At 45.4% G+C, this 19925-nt stretch overlaps 1 protein-coding gene across 2 annotated transcripts in view; it reads right to left on the bottom strand.

The window, feature by feature from the left end:
* The window catches only part of ASIC2 (acid sensing ion channel subunit 2), a gene marked incomplete at both ends in the record, with an annotated part of 1051485 nt that overhangs the window by 11840 nt on the left and 1019720 nt on the right, over nt 1–19925 (bottom strand). For both annotated transcript variants that reach the window (XM_084237518.1, XM_084237517.1), the window contains one exon: nt 1105–1255. In XM_084237518.1, coding sequence (XP_084093644.1) covers nt 1105–1255 — 151 coding nt within the window. The remainder of the gene's footprint in view (nt 1–1104; nt 1256–19925) is intronic.

Below are 19925 nucleotides of genomic sequence, written 5' to 3'. Positions count from 1 at the left end.
CAACTTAACTGATATGTCTCCCTTTTGCTCTGTCTTCCAGGAAGCTCAGAGATAAATTGAAAGATCAATAATCTAATCTTAGATTATTAAAGAATTCAGAATTTAGCTATGAGGATATTCATTTCAGGATTGATTATAACAGAAAACAACTATTAAGAAACTCAATGCCTGGTTTGAGGATTTACTTAAATAAACTTAAATCAAGTATGTATAACTGTGAAATAGTAGAAATATACTTAATATAATAGCAAAGTAGCCAGGGCACACAGTAGGGCACACAGGGCACACAGTCTTCATTTAACAGGACGTTGGTTTCCTCTCTCCATATACAAACATAATAACCACTGATGTTTGCAGTTTCAAAATCATTTTTATATCTTAGCCTAATTTTATTCTTTTAACAACTAATGATGTGTTTTAAAGATAATGAAGTGAGAACAGAGAGGTTAAGTGATTTGTGTCAGGTCACACAGCAGGAGAGTAGTGGAAGGTGAATTAGAGGCCAAAGACACTGTCTCCAGCTGCAGTCACGTTTCTTTCCATGCTGCACCACCCTTCTTGCCCAAATCAGTGCCCCCCCCCACCCCGCACATTGCTTTTGACATGCTGACTGCTTTAATAAGATGGCTACATGCATTGTTAGCTAACGACGCAAGTGTCGGCATACACACATTCATTAGCTAGTTAATGGACTTTGCCTCGTTTGAAAGAGTACTCGACATTTGGATGCATGAAGGGAAACATCTGGATGAAAGCCACAAACATCTGGATATTTGCATGTGTACATTAGGAATGTAAGAATTGCAAGTGTCCAGATATCTGGACATTAAATACAAGAAGGTAAGAGCAGCAAACAATCAGCAAACATACTGAGCATTGGAAGGAATGTTCTCCAAACATCTGGACGCTTTTCAACAGCAGAATGCTGCCTTGGTTTCTTGGCTGACTGTTTTTTCCCATCCTCTAAATGTTTAAGCAACAAAAAAACAGTCTTCCAAGGGCAGCATCCCTTTGGAGCCTCTTGGAGTGGATGAGATATATCTCAGTAGGGTGAGAAATGCACAGAGGTGGCAGACAGTCCCCAGCAGGGCCAGTAGCACTGACCTGGCATGTGGACCATACGGCAGTTGCAGTTCTCCACGATGTAGCGGGTCTCACAGTCAATCCTACAGGCGGTGATACTGTAAACAGGAAAGAAGTCGAGTCCCATCTCTGAGGATCGGCACTCACCCCAAGGTGGGGGCAAGTATGTGAGCTGCAAGACAGGAAGGAGGTGGCAGCAGTCAGCCCTGGAGGATGAGCTGGACAGAAGCAGTGGCTCACGCATTCAGTTATTCAATCAACAAACAATTATTGAGCATAGGCTCTATGACCGTCTAAACTCCATTGACCTTCCAGGCTTTCAACTTCAGGTTGCAATACTAGCTTTCTTGGGCCTCCCTGGTGGCACAAGGGGTTGAGCACAGTGCTGTGGAGCTGTCCACAGCCTCTGCAGCATGAGTTCGATCCCTGGCCGGGCAGGGAACAGCCCACATGGCGTGGCAGACCTCTCCTGTCTCACCCACTGCTCCCCTCAGCAGTGTATTTCAGTAGGTCCACCTGTTCTGTTCCCCACTCTGTCTCTGGTGAATCCTCTTACCCCCCTACACCTCTGCACTGCATACCAGTTCTTGTATGCATGAATACATAAATCTTAAAAAAAAAAAACAAAAACAAAAACAAAAAACCCCCCGATACTAGCTTTCTTATCTCCTCTCTTGCAACCTCTGATCTTCTCAGAATGTCTTACACATGCCATGTGCTTTCCCACTTCCACATTTTAACATCTTCATCTCTTAGTATGACCCAACTAAAGTCTATGACTTGAGTGCAGAATTTGGGACCCCAGACCTGGACCTGGAAGGATTCAGGTGAAATGGGGATTTAGGCATATTTGGTATTATTTATACTCCTTGACCCTGACTTGTGCAACTCTCCAGTGTTATGGATGAACTTCTTTGGGGAAAATGTTATTCTTAGCCTCAGAAGTCCATTGGCCATTCAATGTTCTATCATTTATGGTACTTGCCTGGAGGGGATAGGCAGGGTGAAGGATGAGGGCACTAATGGTTGTTGGAAACATACTATGTGTTAAGCCCCAAGTTAAGCCTTTTGCATTTATTTAAAAAAATTGAAGAATGAAAAATACAATAAAATACACATATTTTCAGTGCCTAGTTAACAAAATCTGAAATATGTTTACACCTATGTAACCACCACTTCAATCAAGATATAGGACATTTTTAATCACACTGGAAAGTTCCTTCCTGTTGCTTTCTAATCAACCCCCCACCTGCTCAGGCAATCACTGTTGTGGATACTGTCACCATAGCTTGGCTTTGGCTGTTCTCAAAACACCATAGAAATGAAAACTTACACTAGGGACTCTTTTGGGTCTGACTTTGCCATATATTTTAGAGATTTATCCACATGGTTGTGTGCATCAGTTCCATCCTTTCTATGGCTGCATAGGTTTCCAGTGGAGTACACGCAATCTATTTATCCACTCACCTGAGAATGGATACTTGGATTTGTTTCCAGATTTTGGTAATTATGAAAACTTCCTATTAATATAGTCACCTTGTGGGCGTGCACACACACACACACACACACATATATATTTAAAGATTTATTTATTTATGCATTCAAGAACTGGGGTACAGGCCAGGCGTGTGGGGGTTGAGAGGATTCACCAGAGACAGAGTGGGGAACAGAACAGGTGGATTGACTAAAATACACTGCCGAGGGGAACAGCAGGCGAGGTCTGCTGTGCCATGTGGGTAGTTTCTTGGCCGGGGATCGAACTTGTGCTGCAGTAGCTGCGGATAGCTTCAGAGGGTGCGTCTTAACCCTTTGTGCCACCAGGGAGGTCTGGCATATATTTTAACTCCCCTTGGGTATAAGGGTAGAAGAATAGTTGACTCATAGATAGGTCTGGGTATAACTTTGTAAAAATCTGTTATCTGTAGCAGTTGTACTACTTTTTATTCCCTGTCATAGTGTATGAGATTTCTGGTTCCTTTACATCCTTGCCAAATCTTGATTTTGTCCATATTTTAAATTTTAGCCATCCTACTAGATAAATAGCTGTATTACCCTATTGTTTCTATTTTAAGTGCCCTGATGATTGATGATCTTGAACACTATTTATGGACTTAATGGCCATATATGTTATCTTTGTGACATGACTTTTTAAGTCTTTTGCCCATTAAAAATTTTTGTTTATTTTTTTTTACTTTTATTATTGAGTTGTAAGAATTTTCCATATATTCTGGACATAAGTCCTTTGTCAGATATATATATATATATATATATATATATAGAGAGAGAGAGAGAGAGAGAGAGAATATTTTCTATATCTCCTATAGTATGTGGCTTACTTTTTCTTTTTCTCAATGGAATATATTTTTCCTATGTTTAAGAACAACTTCATTAAGATATAGTTTGTATATAATAAGATGAATCAATTTTAACATAGAATTTAATGAATTTTTACAAATGTCACAATCAGCCTAATTAACATATAGAGCATTGCTACTAACTCCAACTTTTTCTATTCCAGTCACTTCCCCTCCCCCAGCCCTGAGGCAACCACTGATCTGGCTTTCATTATAAATTAGTTTTTTCTGGTCTAGAATTTTATGTAAGTAGTATCATACAGTTTGCATGTCCTCTTTTTGATTCTGGCTTCATTCTCTCAGCATAATGTTTTTGAAATTCATTTGCACTCTTGTTTGTGTCAGTAGCTCATCCCTTTTTACTACTGAATATCCTTTCTTCCTCTCTAGTCTTTAATTCTTTTGATTTCTTTTTCTTGCTTCACTGTATTGACTATAAACTCCAGTAGAATGCTGGGAAAACTGGGGAGAGAAAGGACATCTTTATTTCATAGGGAAGATCTTAGGAAGAAAGTATTCATTGTTTCACCATTAAATATGTTAAGCACATATTTTTCTTAGGTGCCATTGTCAGAGTGAAGAAATTCTTTCTTATCAGGTTGAGTGAGTTTTTCCTTTCAGTGGGTATTGAGTTTTGATAAATGTGTTTTCTGCTTCTATTGAGATGATCACGTGATTATTCTCTTTCATTCTCTTGTCTTTTGTTTTTTAAGATTTATTTATTTATACAAGAACTGGGGTACAGGTCAGAGGCGTGGGAGGGTGAGAGAATTCACCAGAGACAGAGCAGAGAACAGAACAGGCAGACTGACGAAATACACTGCTGAGGGGAGCAGCGGGCGCAACAGTGGAGGTCTGCGGCGCCATGCAAGTTTCTCCCTGGCGGGCTGGGAATCGAACCTGGGTTGTGGAGGCTTTGGACAGCCTCACAGCACAGCGCTCAGCCCGCTGTGCCACCGGGGAGGCCCTCATTCTCTCAATGTGGTGAATGTTATAAATTCATCTGCGAATACTGAACTCACTTTGCATTACTGGGATAAACCCCATTTGGTCAGGATTTATTCTCCTTTTAATATATTGCTGTACCAATTCCCTAACATTCTGTAGAAGATTTTTATATCTATGCTCATGAGAGAAATTATGTTTAATTTATTTTCTTGTAATGTCCTTATCAGATTTTGGTATTGGGTTATGCTTGCCTCATTAACAGAAAAAGATTTATAAATTGTATCCTCTTTCTCTATTATTTGAATTTGTGTAGACTTGGTACAATTTCTGTCTTAAATGTTTTCTAGCATTCACAAATGAAGTCACATGGTAATTACGTGTGTGTGAAGATTTTAAATGATGAATCCAGTTCTTTAATAGATTTAGAAACATTCAAATTTTCTATGTTTTTCTTGTACTAGTTTTTGTAAGTGGTGTTTTTTCAAGGAATTTAACCTATATCCATTTCACCTAAATTTCTGAATTTGTTCACATAAAGTTGTATGTAACCTTCTCATCATTTACAAAGTATCTGTAGACTTGGTAGTGATGTCTCTCATTCCATGACACATGGTCAGAATACATAGTCTCCATGGTTTTATTTCTTTAACATTTATTGAAATTTTTTTTATGGTCCAACAAATGGTATATCTTGGTGAATGCTCCATGTGCTGCTCTTAAAGTTTGTGAGTTCTTTCATTGTTGGTGTTGCATTGTTATATAAGGCAATTAGGTCAAGTTTTTTAAATAGTACTGTTCAAATCTTCTGTGCCTTTGCTAACTTTTTCCTATTTATCCATCAAGTACTGAGAGCTCAGTGTTGAAATCTCTAACTGTGAATTGTCTAGTTCTCTCCTTAGTCCTGTCAGTTCTTGCTTCATGTATTTTTGAAACTTATCACTAGGCACATAAATATATTTAGGATCATTATATCATCTTGGAAAATTGATCATAGTGCCTTTGTGAACCAACCCTCTATCTCATGTAATATCTTTTTCTTTCATTAACAAGAACAGTGAATAGGAGAACGGTTCCATAGCCTGTCCAAGATCACACAACTGTGAGTGGCAGAGCTAGCCATGGACCTCAGAACTTCTGACCTTGAACTTGTGCTTGTCACACTGTACTGCACTGACTCCAGGAAATTCATAGGAGGGAGGGAGGAACACTCCAAGGAACAACTTTCAGAGCTTTTCTCTTCTGTTTTTAGCCACTAGTTCCTTCTTCCTTTCCCATAAAGATTTGCTAATTACTCTCATATTTTTTGGACCTCATGAGTTACCTGGTTTTCTGTATGGCCTTGGCTAAGTCACTGCTCCCCTCTGGACCTTGGGATCTGGGAGATTTGGGAGGTAGGGTTGATGGTCTATGATTAGATTCAAATGGATTGGAGCCCTTCAGGGCTCAGTATTGGATCCATAAATATACAAATTGAATTTGGGAAGAACTAATAATGATTTTTGGCAAGACTCTGTGTGTGTGTGTGTGGGGGTTCTAAGATGACTTAAATTAACTTTGGGGAACTCATTGCCTTTTCTTCTGCTAAAACAGGTTGCCACCGTGGATGGGCCATGTGGGAATATAGCTGGCGAAGTCCATATGATGGACTACTGCCATTTTGGGGTCAGAGGTCATGATCTACTGTCTTCAGCTGCCCTGCTGCGGCTGTTTCAATGTTTGTTCCAGAAGCTTTTCTGAGGTCTCACACACCACAGCTGCTGGGAAAGTCACAGCATGTACAGCACCAACTCTTGCTTACCAGTGAGTGTCTGAAAGTAGGTTGGAGTATTTGTTTATCCTGGGCAAGTGAAGCCTCAGGGGGACCCTGCAGCACTGTCTTCAAATATCTGAAGGACTGTCTCAGGGAAGAAGAATTAGATTTGTTTTCTAGCATCCCAAGGGAAAGACAGACACAAGAACAGCTGTAATAAGGAAAGTGAGGAGGATGATAACATCACTGATGTCGCAGACACTGTGGTAGGCATGCTGTGTGCATTACTTTGTTTAATCCTAGAGAAGGATAAATTCTGGCTCAACTTCCTACACCTACTTGTATGATCCAATAATAAAATCATTGTCTTGAGAGTGAGTTCTCCATTATGAGGACTGCACAAGCAGCACTGTACAGCCAGCTGGGATGGGAAGAGAGGTGGCTGAGGGTGTGCAGTTGTATGAGACAACTTCAGTCTCTCAAGCTCCATGTCTAATCATAGACTCTAAATCTGTGATTTTACCTTGAGAATAAGTGGAATAAGACAAATGGAATCTTGAACCTCATTCTTCATGGGCTAGCTGTGTGGCTGTGGTAACCTGCACACTGCCCTCCCCTGCTTTTAATCCCCTCCTCTGATTAAATAAGATGAGTCAAATGCACAGAATCTAAGTGGCTGAGCCTTTTTGACTTTCTTTTCTCCAGAAGTGTTACCCCCCCACTCCACCCCACTATTAGCTATCTCAGAGGGATACCAAGAGCTTTGAACATAATGTATTTGTAACCTACTGTTGGCACGAAACAAGACCCAGTTCTCATCCTCCCTTTAATAAACTTCTTGTTTTCCTACCTTTCGTTCATTCAACAAATATCTCAGCTCCCTCTTTGCTTTTTTTACAGTTTGGCTCAGGAGACAAGCAAGTCTACACTCTTTTTGGTTCAAAAAGTCTTAGGATTATGGCCTCCTGGAGAATTTCAACATCCAAGTGGAGATGATACCAGGCAGCTGGATCAATGGGGGCCAGGGCTGGGGAAAATCTGGGCAGATGTAAATGTGGGAGGCGCTTATGAATGGAGCTGTGGGGCAGATGAGCCAGCCCGGGAAGAGAGGAGACACCCCTCCTTGAACCTTGAAGCATTCCTGTGTTCATTTGACAATTCATCCTCCCTTCCCTCTTTTCCACTGTGCCAGGAAACCAGCGGCCTCGGGTAATCACTTAAATTTATGAACTAAGCAAAGAGCTCAGAACTTGTGATTGAATACTCTGGTGCTTGCCTTTCATTGCTCTGCTGTCTTGAGGCTTCTCTCCACAGTCATTTTCATTTTATAGTGAGTACTAGTGTTTGCTCCCTCTCTGTCTTAGGACATCTCCTGAGGTTCCTCAACCATTGGCTCTCCCAGTCTGCAGATTTCAAGGTGCGCCAGAAGGTGGCACTACAGTCAGCATGGCTGCCAAGACCTCTCTGGAGGAGCCCCCAAAAGGGTCAAAGGCCTTCATCAAGGGCCCTCTGCTTTTCCTGGTTTCTGCAGTCCACACTCTGAGGCTTGGGTTGGGATGCTGCTGTGAGTGGGAGCTCAGAGGATTAAGAGATTGCATAAGAATGTGTTAATTCTGGTAGGGAAGCACACCAGAGAGAAAGGGACAGGGAAACAAGGAGAGAAGCCCCCCTTGTTCGTCAGATGCCCTCCTGACCCCTTTGTCATGTCAGCCACTTGGCCTCTTGCTTCAGGGACTGGGCACTGCGCTCACCTAGTCTGGGCCTCTTTAGCCTCAGGGATATCTCTGTGGGCTCCTTCCCAGGTCTAGGGCAGCGTTATCACCCTGGTCTGCCCAGTTTCCTCTTCCTCACTACCTCTGACTGAGATCCTGGCTCTCGGCCTGCCAGGGACAGGCTAAGAGCACATACTCTGGTGTCAGACCCAACTGGGTTTGTATCCGGCCTTGCCGCTTACTTAGTGGGGATCTGGGCAATGGCTGAGCCTCTGTGACTGCTCTTTCTGCACGAGAATTACTCTCAGACATTAGTTACTTTGGAGGGATAATGAGAGTTTTCAATCTAAGGTATATGTACCCCACTGTCACCCTTGATTGACAACCCCAGTCTCTGTCCTGTATCATAGGAACAGGTGTGAAACACAACCCCTTGTTGAACCCTTCCCCCACCCCCCCCCCAAGTCCCACACACCCATGGCCTAGAACACACGCCAGACATCAGAGAGGGCTGAGGAGGGGGATGTGGATCAGAGCACAGCTCCTTCACTGAGCCTTGTCCTAATTCTTCCCCATTTTCATCTATTCTTTGCCCCCCTTCCTCTCTCCTCGGGTGCTTTCCTATCTTCCCAGGAACAGAACGAACGTACTGTTAAGCTGTTATGTCAGCCTCTGTAGTTTTGGCACCTGGGTACACCCCTCACAGAATCTCACCTGAGCGCAGTTATTTTCCCCAAGAAAGCGTTTTTCCCTTCCTGCGGAGAATTCTAGGGACCAATGTTAAGATGTTTTTTCTGTCTCTTTATGTAACAAGATGGAACATCTGCAAGAACGCCTGGTGGATGAGATGCTGAGTAAACCAAAGCCCTGGTCTCCTGTGAGCCATTATCGCCTCATCTCCCCTCCAGGAGAGGACAGTGAACAGGAGACAGGGCCTCTTGGCCATGCTTTGCATCAGGGCCCAGACACATGAACTGATGCCAGAATCACAGAAACCCCCTCTGGTGACCTGTGCACACACTTCCTCTGTAACTCTGTCTTTGCTCTGGCATCTCTCTCTTCATGGTATTGGCAGAAAGCCAGCATCTGGCAGTTTGGTCCACCTCTTCATGATGGCACCAGCAAAGAGATGTCACAGGTGGTGTCGGGAGAGGAATGCTGTGGGGACTTCTGGGAGGAAGGGAGATCCATGTCGGGTGCTCTGTGTTCATCAGGCGCCGTGCTGGACCCTTTACTTGTCTTAACCCACCTCTTCTCAACAAGCAACAAGGTTGGGACTGTTACCCCATCCTACAGATGAGGAAACCAAGGCTCATCTGATGCAAGTGTCAGATAAGGCACAAATGTGTCAGATGATGCACATTTCCCTGGGTCTCAAATTACACTGATTCCAGGTCTTTCACACCCACAAACCCCTTCTCTTGAGAGTGATTTTCAAAAGTCGTAAGACTCCCTACCCCCTTCCAATCAAATATACACTGGAGTTAGTATGATAAGCAAGCCAAGGGAGCTGCTGTGGGGCCAGCAAAGTGGTGGGGAGCCCAGAGTTTCATGCGTAGTCTTGGCCCCTGCAGTGCCCTCGAATATGACTTAGGAAGGCCCAGGCTCATGGTAGAAAGCTTGAACACTCACACGAGGTTCCACCACCTTATGTGGTTCCTTTGGATGGAATTGTAACCTCTCTGAGCCTTGCTTACCTGCTCCATAGAATAAGGGCCTAGACCAGATGCTGAACTCCAGAATTTTGCAAGGTTTGAGACTAGGTGTCTCCTTTGTTATAGTCCAGGAGAAAGGGTGGGAGTGGATGGGCTCCCACTCTCACAGATAACTGATCTGATGTAAATATTTGGCTCAAAATGTGTTTTCTCTGTTTGGAGAAACTGATCAGGATGAGGGCAGTGTGACCCTGGCTGAGAGCCAGCAAAACCTCCACTTTGGAAAAAGCTGCCTGGAGAGTGGAGGGAAACATTTCCTTTGTAATTCGTCTTTCAGGGAATTTAAATTGGCATGCACCTGGCTCAGCCATGCTCCCATTGACAGGAAGTACTCAGCACAAGGGGGCTTCCTCTGAGGGTGCAGGGAACAGACGTGGGGGTACAGTCTGGGCTGTTATAGAAGCCTCAGAAGGTTTTTCATGAGCCCAGCCAGCCCAGTAGGACTTGATTAGCCTCTGGGGTGTACCATGCACTGGCTGAGCACTGGGACTTCAGAGGCGAGTAAAATGTGGGTGTGCTCTTGAGGGGCTGATCCTGTTTCCCCAAACCCCACTCTGCTACCATCCTAGGGCATGACCCGGGATCTCCAGAACCTGTTCCCCTCCTCCTCTGCAGGCTGCACAGATAAGGGGTGGCGGGAAGAACACAGAGCCACCACTGATGGGCTGTGTCCTGCAACAACGTTGCCTAACTATTCTGGATCTCAGTTGGCTTATCTGCAAAATAAAAGGTAATAATGGGAAACTCATAGGGCTACTCTGTGGGTTAAATGAGACAATAGACTTGGAAGCAACTTGCACATTGATGACGTGTGCTTGTTGTTAGATTGGGGGTGCGCTTTTGAAGGTCCTTCACTCAAGGGATTGGTCTGGTGGCTGGTTCCACTTGCCTGTTCTAACTGGCATCGTCCTCTGTAGCCACACCCCATCTCCTTCCATTCACTGGATCTCAGGCCTCATAGTAGCTGCTTAGTACTTAATACATGGTGTTTGTTGAATGAATGAATTGCCCATCCTGCTTTCTCCTATCCCAAGTCCAGAGGATGGGTGCAAGGGGTTGCCCTGTCAATGCCCCAGGCAGGGTCAGAGAGTACACTCTGGTAGTTCCCAAGGGCTCTGCATCGAGGTGGGCTCAGCATCAAATCACATCAGCCCTGGGTGGATGGGGAGGGTCTTCCTGTGTGACCTTGGGCACTCCATGCCACCTCTCTGTGCTTCTCTGTTCTATCAGGGCTGGTGCCCTAAGGGCACTCTGCCCTGGGAGGCCCAGGTTCTAGAGGCAGGCGGTCTCATGAGGTCCTCTTTCTTCTCGAAGTGCCCCGTGATTGCTCCCTCATTTTCCACCTGCTACTACACATGCAAACCACCCACACTGGAGGGGAAACCACAGCCTTCTTTTCCAGCCATTACTTTCAGTTTGATGTTTTTATTGCATCCCGCCGAGTGATTTAAGTGTGTTCACAAATGATTATATTGTGCTCCTTTTAAACAATACTAAAAATCAAATAAAAACTGAAATTAAATCCACCAATCAGTCAGTAACAGCAGCAGCAACAGTGTCTCAGGGGAGATGTGTCCTTTAGACAGCATGGGAGTGGGGAGGCCCTACTACCTCCTTGCCCCAGTCCGGCTTCAGGGTTCAGCCCTCAAGGTCAAAGCAGATGGGATAGGATCAGGTAGAAGCAAAAGTCATGGCAGAGACTGAGCCACCACAGTGACACCTGTTCGCTGGAGCCACCTGCTCCCTGCCAGGCCCTGTGGCAAGAGCTTTGAAGAATATTGTCTCTTTCAATCCTCACGATGGCCCCGTGAGAACAGATGGTACTACCCAACAGACAGGTAGACTAATGATGGTCTCAACGTAGCTGGTATTATTGAACGCTTACTACGCTGACTCCTAGAATCTTCCTAACACCTCCTCAGATCCGTACGTTCATTCTTTCCAATGGCAGAGACTGGAGCCTGTAGCAACCAGGGCCACACAGATCGTAGGTGGCAGGGCTGGGGTGAGAAGCCAGCATTCTATGCTCTTAACAGCTACCTGTGTTCTTTTGTCCCAAGAAAGAATCCAACAGAATGGGTGACGGTAGTTATTGGGTGGGTGGGGTGCGGGTGGAGGGTGTTGCAGAGACTTGAAAGATGGGAACGTGTGTTCTTCAGATCCCATATGGGATGTATTATACTGCAAAGTCCTTGCAGTCCTTGCACACCTTGCCAGTTAAAGGGCATTGTCCCCATTTGACAGTCAGTAACTTGCCCAACATCACACAGCTCAGAAATGGCAGAGGCGGGGTACCAATCTAGGGCTGCCCAACCCTAAAGCTGCTGATTAGCGGTCAGGAAACAGCCTAACCTGGGCTCTGTGGGCTCTGCTGCTCTCCTCCCTATTGCGATTTGCTTTCCCGCCTGCAGCATCTGGGTGCAGAGCAGGTAACCTGTGGCTTAGAATAGCAGATCAGTGGTTTATAAAGCAAACCAGCTGACTGCTCTCCTCTCCCTGTTCTGGGCAGACATCAACAATCCATCACAGATGGATCCTTTGTCTAAACACTGCCATTTGATTGAAATCAGAATTGAGAGTAAATGGTGTATTTTGGGAGTTTTCATCTATAGAAAGCACCAAACTACACATGGTTAAATATTCACATAGAACAGGCAAGATGTATTACGTACTGTGTGAAATATGGACTGTGACTTCCCTGCAGGAACAGTACCACAACCTGCCCTCTTGTGTGGGAGCACCGCTGACTGACATTGGACCAACTGGGCCATAAAAGGATTCATGAATATCAGAATTCCATGACACCCAGTCCTGCCCTGGGGTCACACATGGAGCTTTTTGCCACGCTGACTGGAAACTAAGTGCTTGTAGTAGCTGATGCAGCACTTTAACAAGCAACAAAATCAATTTAAAAAGTGAATTACCCATGGTTTGTGACTAATAATAAAATAATAAGGTTACATCCATTGCAAAAATGTCTATGAGTGGGAGAGAACACGACAAGAGCAGAAAATGTGAGTTGTCTATGCAAAAAAGCTAGTGGATGTTTTTTTGAAAGACTTTAACATGCCTCATTCTAAGATGACTTTGTCTTGGACCTTAGTGGCTCTAGATATGGCTCTGAAGGTCTACAAGAATCCTTCCAGCTTTGGGACAGAGGGCAGATGGCCTCTGCGGTTTTATATTCATCCATATGTACACCATCCACTCACCTGCCCATCCATCCACCCATCTATTTGTCCACTCATCCACCCACCCACCCATCCATCTATCCATGCATGCATCCATCCATCCTCACACACCCCACCCCACCCCCACCCACTCTCCTTCCACGTGTCCAATAAACATTTATTGAGCATCTAATCTAGGAACACTACTAGGGACTGAGGCTATGAAGATGCATAGTCCCTGTGCCCACAAGCCTCACCATCTAGAAAGAATAGACATGCCTGTTCTGCTCCCCACTCTGGCTCTGGTGAATCCTCTCACCCCCCCACCCCCACACCTCTGGCCTATACCCCAGTTCTTTTATGCACAAATAAATAAATCTTTAAAAAAATTAAAAAAAACCCAAGTGCTATAATGGGGTAACAGTGTACAGGAGTAGTGGGGGAACTGAAGAGGGCTTGGCCAGACCAACTTGGACTTGCCAGAGAGAATCAGAAAAGACTTCATGAAGGGAGTGACCACCTTTGGCATGAGCCTAGAAAGGCTGTGGTGCATTGGGTAAAGCAGAATTGGGAAGGGTATTCTGGGTGGAGGGAACTTCAGAGGGAAAAGGCACTGAGGTGAAGAGCTGTCCTGGGTGGGGTCCCCCAGGTAGAGCAGAAAGGCGGACATATGGGTGAGTGCTAGGCTGGGTGCAGCATTTGGTGCTTAGGGAATAACCCCAGAGACTGAAAAATTCTCCATGATTGTGACTGTGACTCCTGCATATGCAGTGAAAAGACATCACTGGCAGTACCAGCCCTGCTAAACTCCCGCCTCCCCTCCTCTGCCCGGGTAAGAGCCGCCTCAGCAGAAGAGCTTTCAGTGTGCCTGTGCATACCGATGCACCATTATAATCACATCTTCATCCGGACACAATTTCTCGGGCAAGTGCTGTCGGCGCCGCTGGGTGTTCTTAGCAAATTGCCTTGCTGAGTGATTTGCTGGTTGAAACAGGGAGAGGGGAAGTGTGCAGGGACACAGGCAGGGAAACAGCCTTGCTCAGAGGAGTGAGCATGGAGTCCACAGGCCTGGCTCGGCCATTTACCCCCAGGCTGACATGGGCCAGGCCCTGCAGTCATCAGGACCTCTGCACTTCTTCAACTCTGTCAGCCCTGAGCTGCTCTGTTGCCTTAAGTGTCCATTTGTCCTTTCCTGTCCAGGGCTAAGCAGGTTGTCCCCTTAACTCATCAGTGTTCCTGGGTCCTCATGTCATGGTACTCAGAGGGCTGTAAATCCCCGTCTCTTTCTTTGACCTGCATGCATAGCTCTATAAGCTGGATTCCTACATCTCTGCCCTGCATTTTCTTTCCTTCCTCTCCCTTCCTCCATTTTTTTTTTAAATAATTGCACTTCCATCTTTCTAAAAAAAGAATCCTTCAGTCCAACTTCCACTCTCCAGCATCATCAACTAAGAGTTCAGTAGAGGACTGTGTAGGGCGTGTACTGCACAACCTCAGGTGGTTCCACTCACAGGGCTGAGATGTGAGTGATGCCTCTGGAGAGTGTACTGGCAGCCCTGAGCCATCTCTTTCCCCCATCCCCATCAGGGACTCACTCTGCTCCTCGGCCACGCACCTTGCCTAAATCTCAGTCATCCCACTGTTTTCCCTTAAAATCTTATTGCATGGAGATATTTCCGCCTGAGTGGCGGGCAGAGGGCTGGGAGTGGGGGTGTTTGTGGGGACACAGATCGGCCTCCCTTCACAATCTCCTTTGGAATGGTGATCTTCTGTGACCTTGCCTTTTTCAATGGGCATATTTGAAATGAAAGTTGGGTCCAGGTTGAAATGTTCACTTAAATGGGTTTTCTCAAAGTGGAGCACACCTCAATGCATTTGCTGTAGTTTAGGCTTTTAGCTCCATTCAAAATCCATTTTCCATACATCTGGGTGGGGGTGGGGTGGGGGAGAGGTCCATTGACTCAGGGTACCTGTTGCCCAGGCTGGGAGGGGGAGTCAGTGGGTGCTGGGTGTTGGGTGGGTTGACACAGGCAAGCCTGTCCAGCTGTAGTGTCCCCGGCCCTCCATAAGTCCTAGAACAGAGGACTAGGTAGGAGGGGTTTCAGCCCACCCAGCAACAAGCTTCCGCCAGAATTTAGAAAACCTAAATAAGGGACCAGGAAAAAGACTAATTAATACAAAGTAAAAATAAAAATGAACAAGTGACTATAAACCAGAGACACACTAGGGTAGGGGGAGGGAGGGGTGGGGAGAGGAAGGACTAGGGTCAAAATAAGGGGGGGTGCAATTGTATGGGGAATATAACCAAAAGGAAAATGCATACATTGTGCAAAAATGAAACATGATGTAGGAATTATATAAAATAAAATATTAATTAAAAAAATAAGCAAGGATGGGATGTCAGTCGAGCCCTGGCTGCTTGTGTGGCTCCAGTTCATCAGGAGCATTTTCTAGGTGGGCAGCGTGGGTCCCCAAGAGGAGGCTACAGCACTAGCGCCTCCAGGCCAGCGCTCTACCACTCAGGCCTGTGAGGGCTCAGCCTGGGCCCCAGATAAACCATCGGATCCCCTTCTCTGGACCCCCACCGCAGCAGGAGGCCCGCAGTCTGAGCTTCCTGGAAGGGCTTCAGCAGCCAGTGCTTTCCCTCCTGGGCTCGAGACACGGCATGATTAAGGCTCTGACACTTCCCTCTGAGCCTGAGATGGCCTGGCAAGGAGGCTCTGTGTGCACCAAGCAGATGCCATAAAATTCATCTTTTATTACCTCTGTCCTGTAGTTTTTCAGTGGGGGGATGGTGGACGTTTACAGGCATGAAACACATGTGGACTCTGGAAGGGTGACTGTGGAGTCGAAAGTTTATGCTCTTGAGCTACTTAATGCTCAGAGGTGAGGGTGAGTTTTCAGGTCCTATTTTTCTAGCTCAGCCCTGAACCAACTGGACCTGCATTTAAATGAATCTTTGGAACTTGCTTTTTATCTAGGCTTTTTATAGCCCCATGAGGTGTTCCATAATTCCCCAAATAATTAACACTCACTGCAATTTTGAAAGCCCATCGATCACTCCTATTAGTCCTTCAAACTATGGCTTCCTTGCCACCGTCCCTAAAAATGCCACCATCATTAGTACCTGGGCCAACATTTCTTACTCGGGTCAGAGTATTTACAACCTCGAAAGATTCTCTTTTGCACTAAATGATTCCAATTTTGTACGGCTGCTTTGGTGGTCTTGTCTGGCTCCCACTGTTTATGTCAAAGCCTACAGGGGGCAGCTATGAAACACGGAAGGGGAATTGCTGACATTCCTTTTCACAGAGTAATCTTGAATGCTCTGACCATTCGGAATGACTGCAGTGGAGAGATCAGTACATCACCAGCCTTGGGAGTTCAAATCATCTGTACCTGTTACAGGCTGAGCTGTACACCACCACCACCCCACCCGCCCCTGGCCCTGCTAGTTACATTAAAGTGACTCTATTTGGAGAGATGACTTTTAAGGAGGTGATTGAGGTCAAATGAGGTCATTAAGTTTAGAGCCCTAAACTGATAGGATTAGTGTGCTGATAAAAAGAGGAAGGGACACCAGAGCTCCCTCTGCATGCCCAGAGAAGGGGCCACATGACGAGACAGCATGGACACCAGGACTGCCCACTGGCCATTTGGGGACATTGATCAAGATGTCCTGGGAGGGCGTTGTTAGCACATGGGAGCATTCTTAGTACCTGGGGCCAGCACTGCGTGGTCGAGATCATGCTCCAGACGTGGGCAGATCTGACTTTGGGTTCCTTTGACTCAGCTTCCCATTGATAAATTGGGAGTCTATGAGCCCATCTCACTGTTGTCAGGGAATTTACATTTTGTTGGTTCTGAAACAAACTCCCCATGCTACCGTTTTTGTTAGCACTGTACCGTCGTGGCCCTTTAGCATTGTGTAATCATGGAACTGGTAGTATTTTTCTTTCTTACTGTCACGTAAAAAATTACTGACCCTCACAGTATTGAGGAGGAGCTCTTGCCTGGAAGGGCTCAGCAGAGGCCTGACACGTGGCCAGTGCTCAGTGGCAGCTGTTGTATGATTTCCTGTGGGGCGTGGGCACATTTTAAAATATCTCTGAACTTTGGTTTCCTCATCTGCACAATAGAAGTGATTATCTCCACTCTAGAGCTTGAGGGAGTATTAAATGAGGTAGTGTGGAGACTGAGTCCCTGAACACAGCATTTTGCATATACCAGGAACTCCAGAAATGTCCTCCCTGAGACGAGGCATGGGCCCAGGGAAACACTTTCCCTTTGTAGGTTTTGGCACAGGTGGGGTGTGGATTCTTCACGCTGGAGCTCTAGCCCTAAGGGTCAATCTGTTTCTTTGCTCACTGCTTCCCCCTAGTAGTCTTAAAGATGGGGCATTGCTGAGAAAACCAGATGGAACGGTTAGGGAAGGAAATGGTGGTAGGCAGGGTGAATAAGACCTTGACAAAAGACCTGGGACTGCAATGATGAAGAGACGTAAATGACCCACAAGCCCTCTGCTGAGGTTCTCCTTATACTAAATGTGGCTGCTGGGAAAATCACCCAGATCACAGATCTAAGCTGAGAGGCCACTTCTTGGTCCCTACTCATCTCCCAGCAGAGTGTAGCTCTGTGCTGGGGATGGAAGAGATCAGCCTTTAGTTGGTAACAAGGGTTACCTTCTCCTGAGTTCCAGTGGACCACAGTCTAGATTGATCAGACCTAGTGTCAAATGCTGGCCTTGGATGACAGGGGGCACAACCAAGCCATATACAGCATATACAGGACAGTGTAAGTTAATCTATATAATTAGTGTACATAAAATTTTTTTTTCTAGTAAAAGGCGATCATGTCTAAGTACATATGTATGCATACTGGAAGAATCACAAATTTTACTTTTCGTACCAAATAAGTAACTTTATTACTCTATGAACTTTGATAAGTAACTTGACTTATCTAGGTCTCAGTGTTTTACTTAGAAAATGTGGAAGGATCTCAGTGTTACAGCCAAGATCATAGAACTTGTAAAAAGATTTATTTTTGTTGAAATTTGTACTGTCTCTTACAAGTTGTCTATTAATGGTGAAATGACTTAATCTACCTCTGCCTAGTGTACATAAAATTAATGCATACATAGGATCTGTCATACAGTTGGTTCTCAAAAATGTTATGCTTCTTTCACCCCACCTTCCTCCTCTCCAACTCAGAGGCTTTGAGTGTTGGAAGAAATCATAAGCAATATTGTTTAACTACAAAATCTCAGATGTCTTTCCTGCTGCTCTGATTAAGTGATCTTTGAAGTGAACCTTCCCGTGCAAGTCTGGAGCGTAACAGAGAACAGATGCAAACTGTCAGACCACAAGGAAGTCCCGAGCACTCATCTTTCAGAGGAACAAACAACCCCCGTGCAAGCTGGGCTCCTGGAGATAGTTCCGTGGCCCTCAGCCCTCCTGCTGGGTGGTGGGGAGACTGGCCTAACTCACCATGATAGAGGGTGGGCGGGGGAGGAGGTAGTCTGGAGGGCACCTTTTGGTCCAGGTGCTTTGCACAGATTAAGTATGAGGTAGGTACTGTTTTATCCCTGTTATGAAGATGGGGAAACTGAGGCAGAGAAGTGAAGAAACTTATACAAGATCAAGTTCTCACTGCTAGTAAGTGGTGGAGTCAGGATTCAGATGTGGCTGTGAAGTTGGTCAGAAGCTGAAGCCCTGCACCGCTGTCCTACGGCTCCCTGCTTCCAGGTAGCCCTCAGTCCCAGGTGACGGCCCTGGAGAATACGCAGTTCTTAGCAGCAATTGAGAGGTTCCTGTGTGGAACCTCTTTAGGATGCTCCACTTTAGGTCTCCTCTTTCCCTCTCAGTGTGGGCTCCCATATCAGCACCATTTTACAGATGAGAAACCTGAGGCTCATATAAACAAAATGATTTGCTTGAGAATCTCTAGCAAGTCTTTTGATCTGGTCTTGCTCCACACTGAAGCAGTGCAGCCCTCCTCTGGAGTGCTGCCCAGCCACCTCAGAGGGCAGGATAATCCCATATACTGAGTTGACATTCATAATGTCCAGTCCTGGGGAGTTATGTTTTGTCCTTTCTTGAGAGTTTCCTTTATAAAAATACTAATAAACTGACTTATCTCTGGGGTCTTCCACAGAAAGCTAGAGGAAGGCAAATTGCTTGGTGACTGTGTTGGGGGGTAGGAAGAATTACAGGTTTGGAGTCAGACATTCAGATTGTCAGAAGCTCAGCTTTACCATCTGCTAGTTTGGTGACCTTGGGCAAGTCACAGAACCTCTTTAAGTATTAATTACTCCTGTGTGAAAAAGGATTCTTATTTTTTCTCGGAGAGTCTCTATGAGATAATATATGATCAATATCCAGCACATTGTTTATAGGAAACATACACAACAGTTGTTCAATGTAGCAGAGATCTGGTCCTTTGTCACTGGCAAAAGAAATTCAGAATATTTAGTTTGTCTTATGAAAATCCAATTTGTAAAATTCCCCCAACCTCAAGTCAGGGCAGGGGTTATTTTAATTATTCAGGGACCCATGATTTTCTAAAGGGCTTAGCCAGGATTGTTTCAATGGCAGCTACATGTGCATGCTGCCACCCCTGTTTATGAATCATTAGCTGCCTGACAGTGACGCTAGCGGGGAGAAAGAGAGAGCACAGCCGGTGTTGTGGAAAACCACCGCTAGGAGACTTCACCTGCCAGAAATCAAATAGATTGGAGGGGGAAAAAAAAGGTCTGAAAGAGTAACCCCAAGATTTCATTTATAAATAGCTATCTCAACTCTTTCCCAGGAACCCATCTTTCAGTTGGTCAAAGCAAGATATAAATGCAGAGTCAGGTACCCCCAAATAGATCCCCCTAAATTTTAAAAGCCCAGTGACAGGTGATTGGAATGAGCCTCCACAATGTGAGATGCCAAGGTTGTAATTGTTAATTCTTCTGGCTGTAATTTATCCTGCTCTCCCTTTGGGTAGCTAAACAGCTCTGATCATGAGTTGCCCAATAGGCTTGTAAGTCTTCTTGATGAATCACTCTCATTCTTTCAGTCCTTTCTCTGGAATGCACTAATTCTTGACAACTGCCTTAGAGCCTCTGTCTCCTGAGGGTGCAGAAGGGAAGAGCCATCTATTAGGAGGAACATGTGGAGAACAGAAAGCTCCTGGCACTGGGGAGGTTG

Source organism: Talpa europaea (assembly GCF_964194135.1).
Source record: "Talpa europaea genome assembly, chromosome: 7".
Classification (NCBI taxonomy): Eukaryota; Metazoa; Chordata; class Mammalia; order Eulipotyphla; family Talpidae; genus Talpa; species Talpa europaea.
The sequence above is the reverse complement of the archived record's forward strand: the minus strand, read 5'-3'. Positions and strand labels throughout refer to the sequence as shown.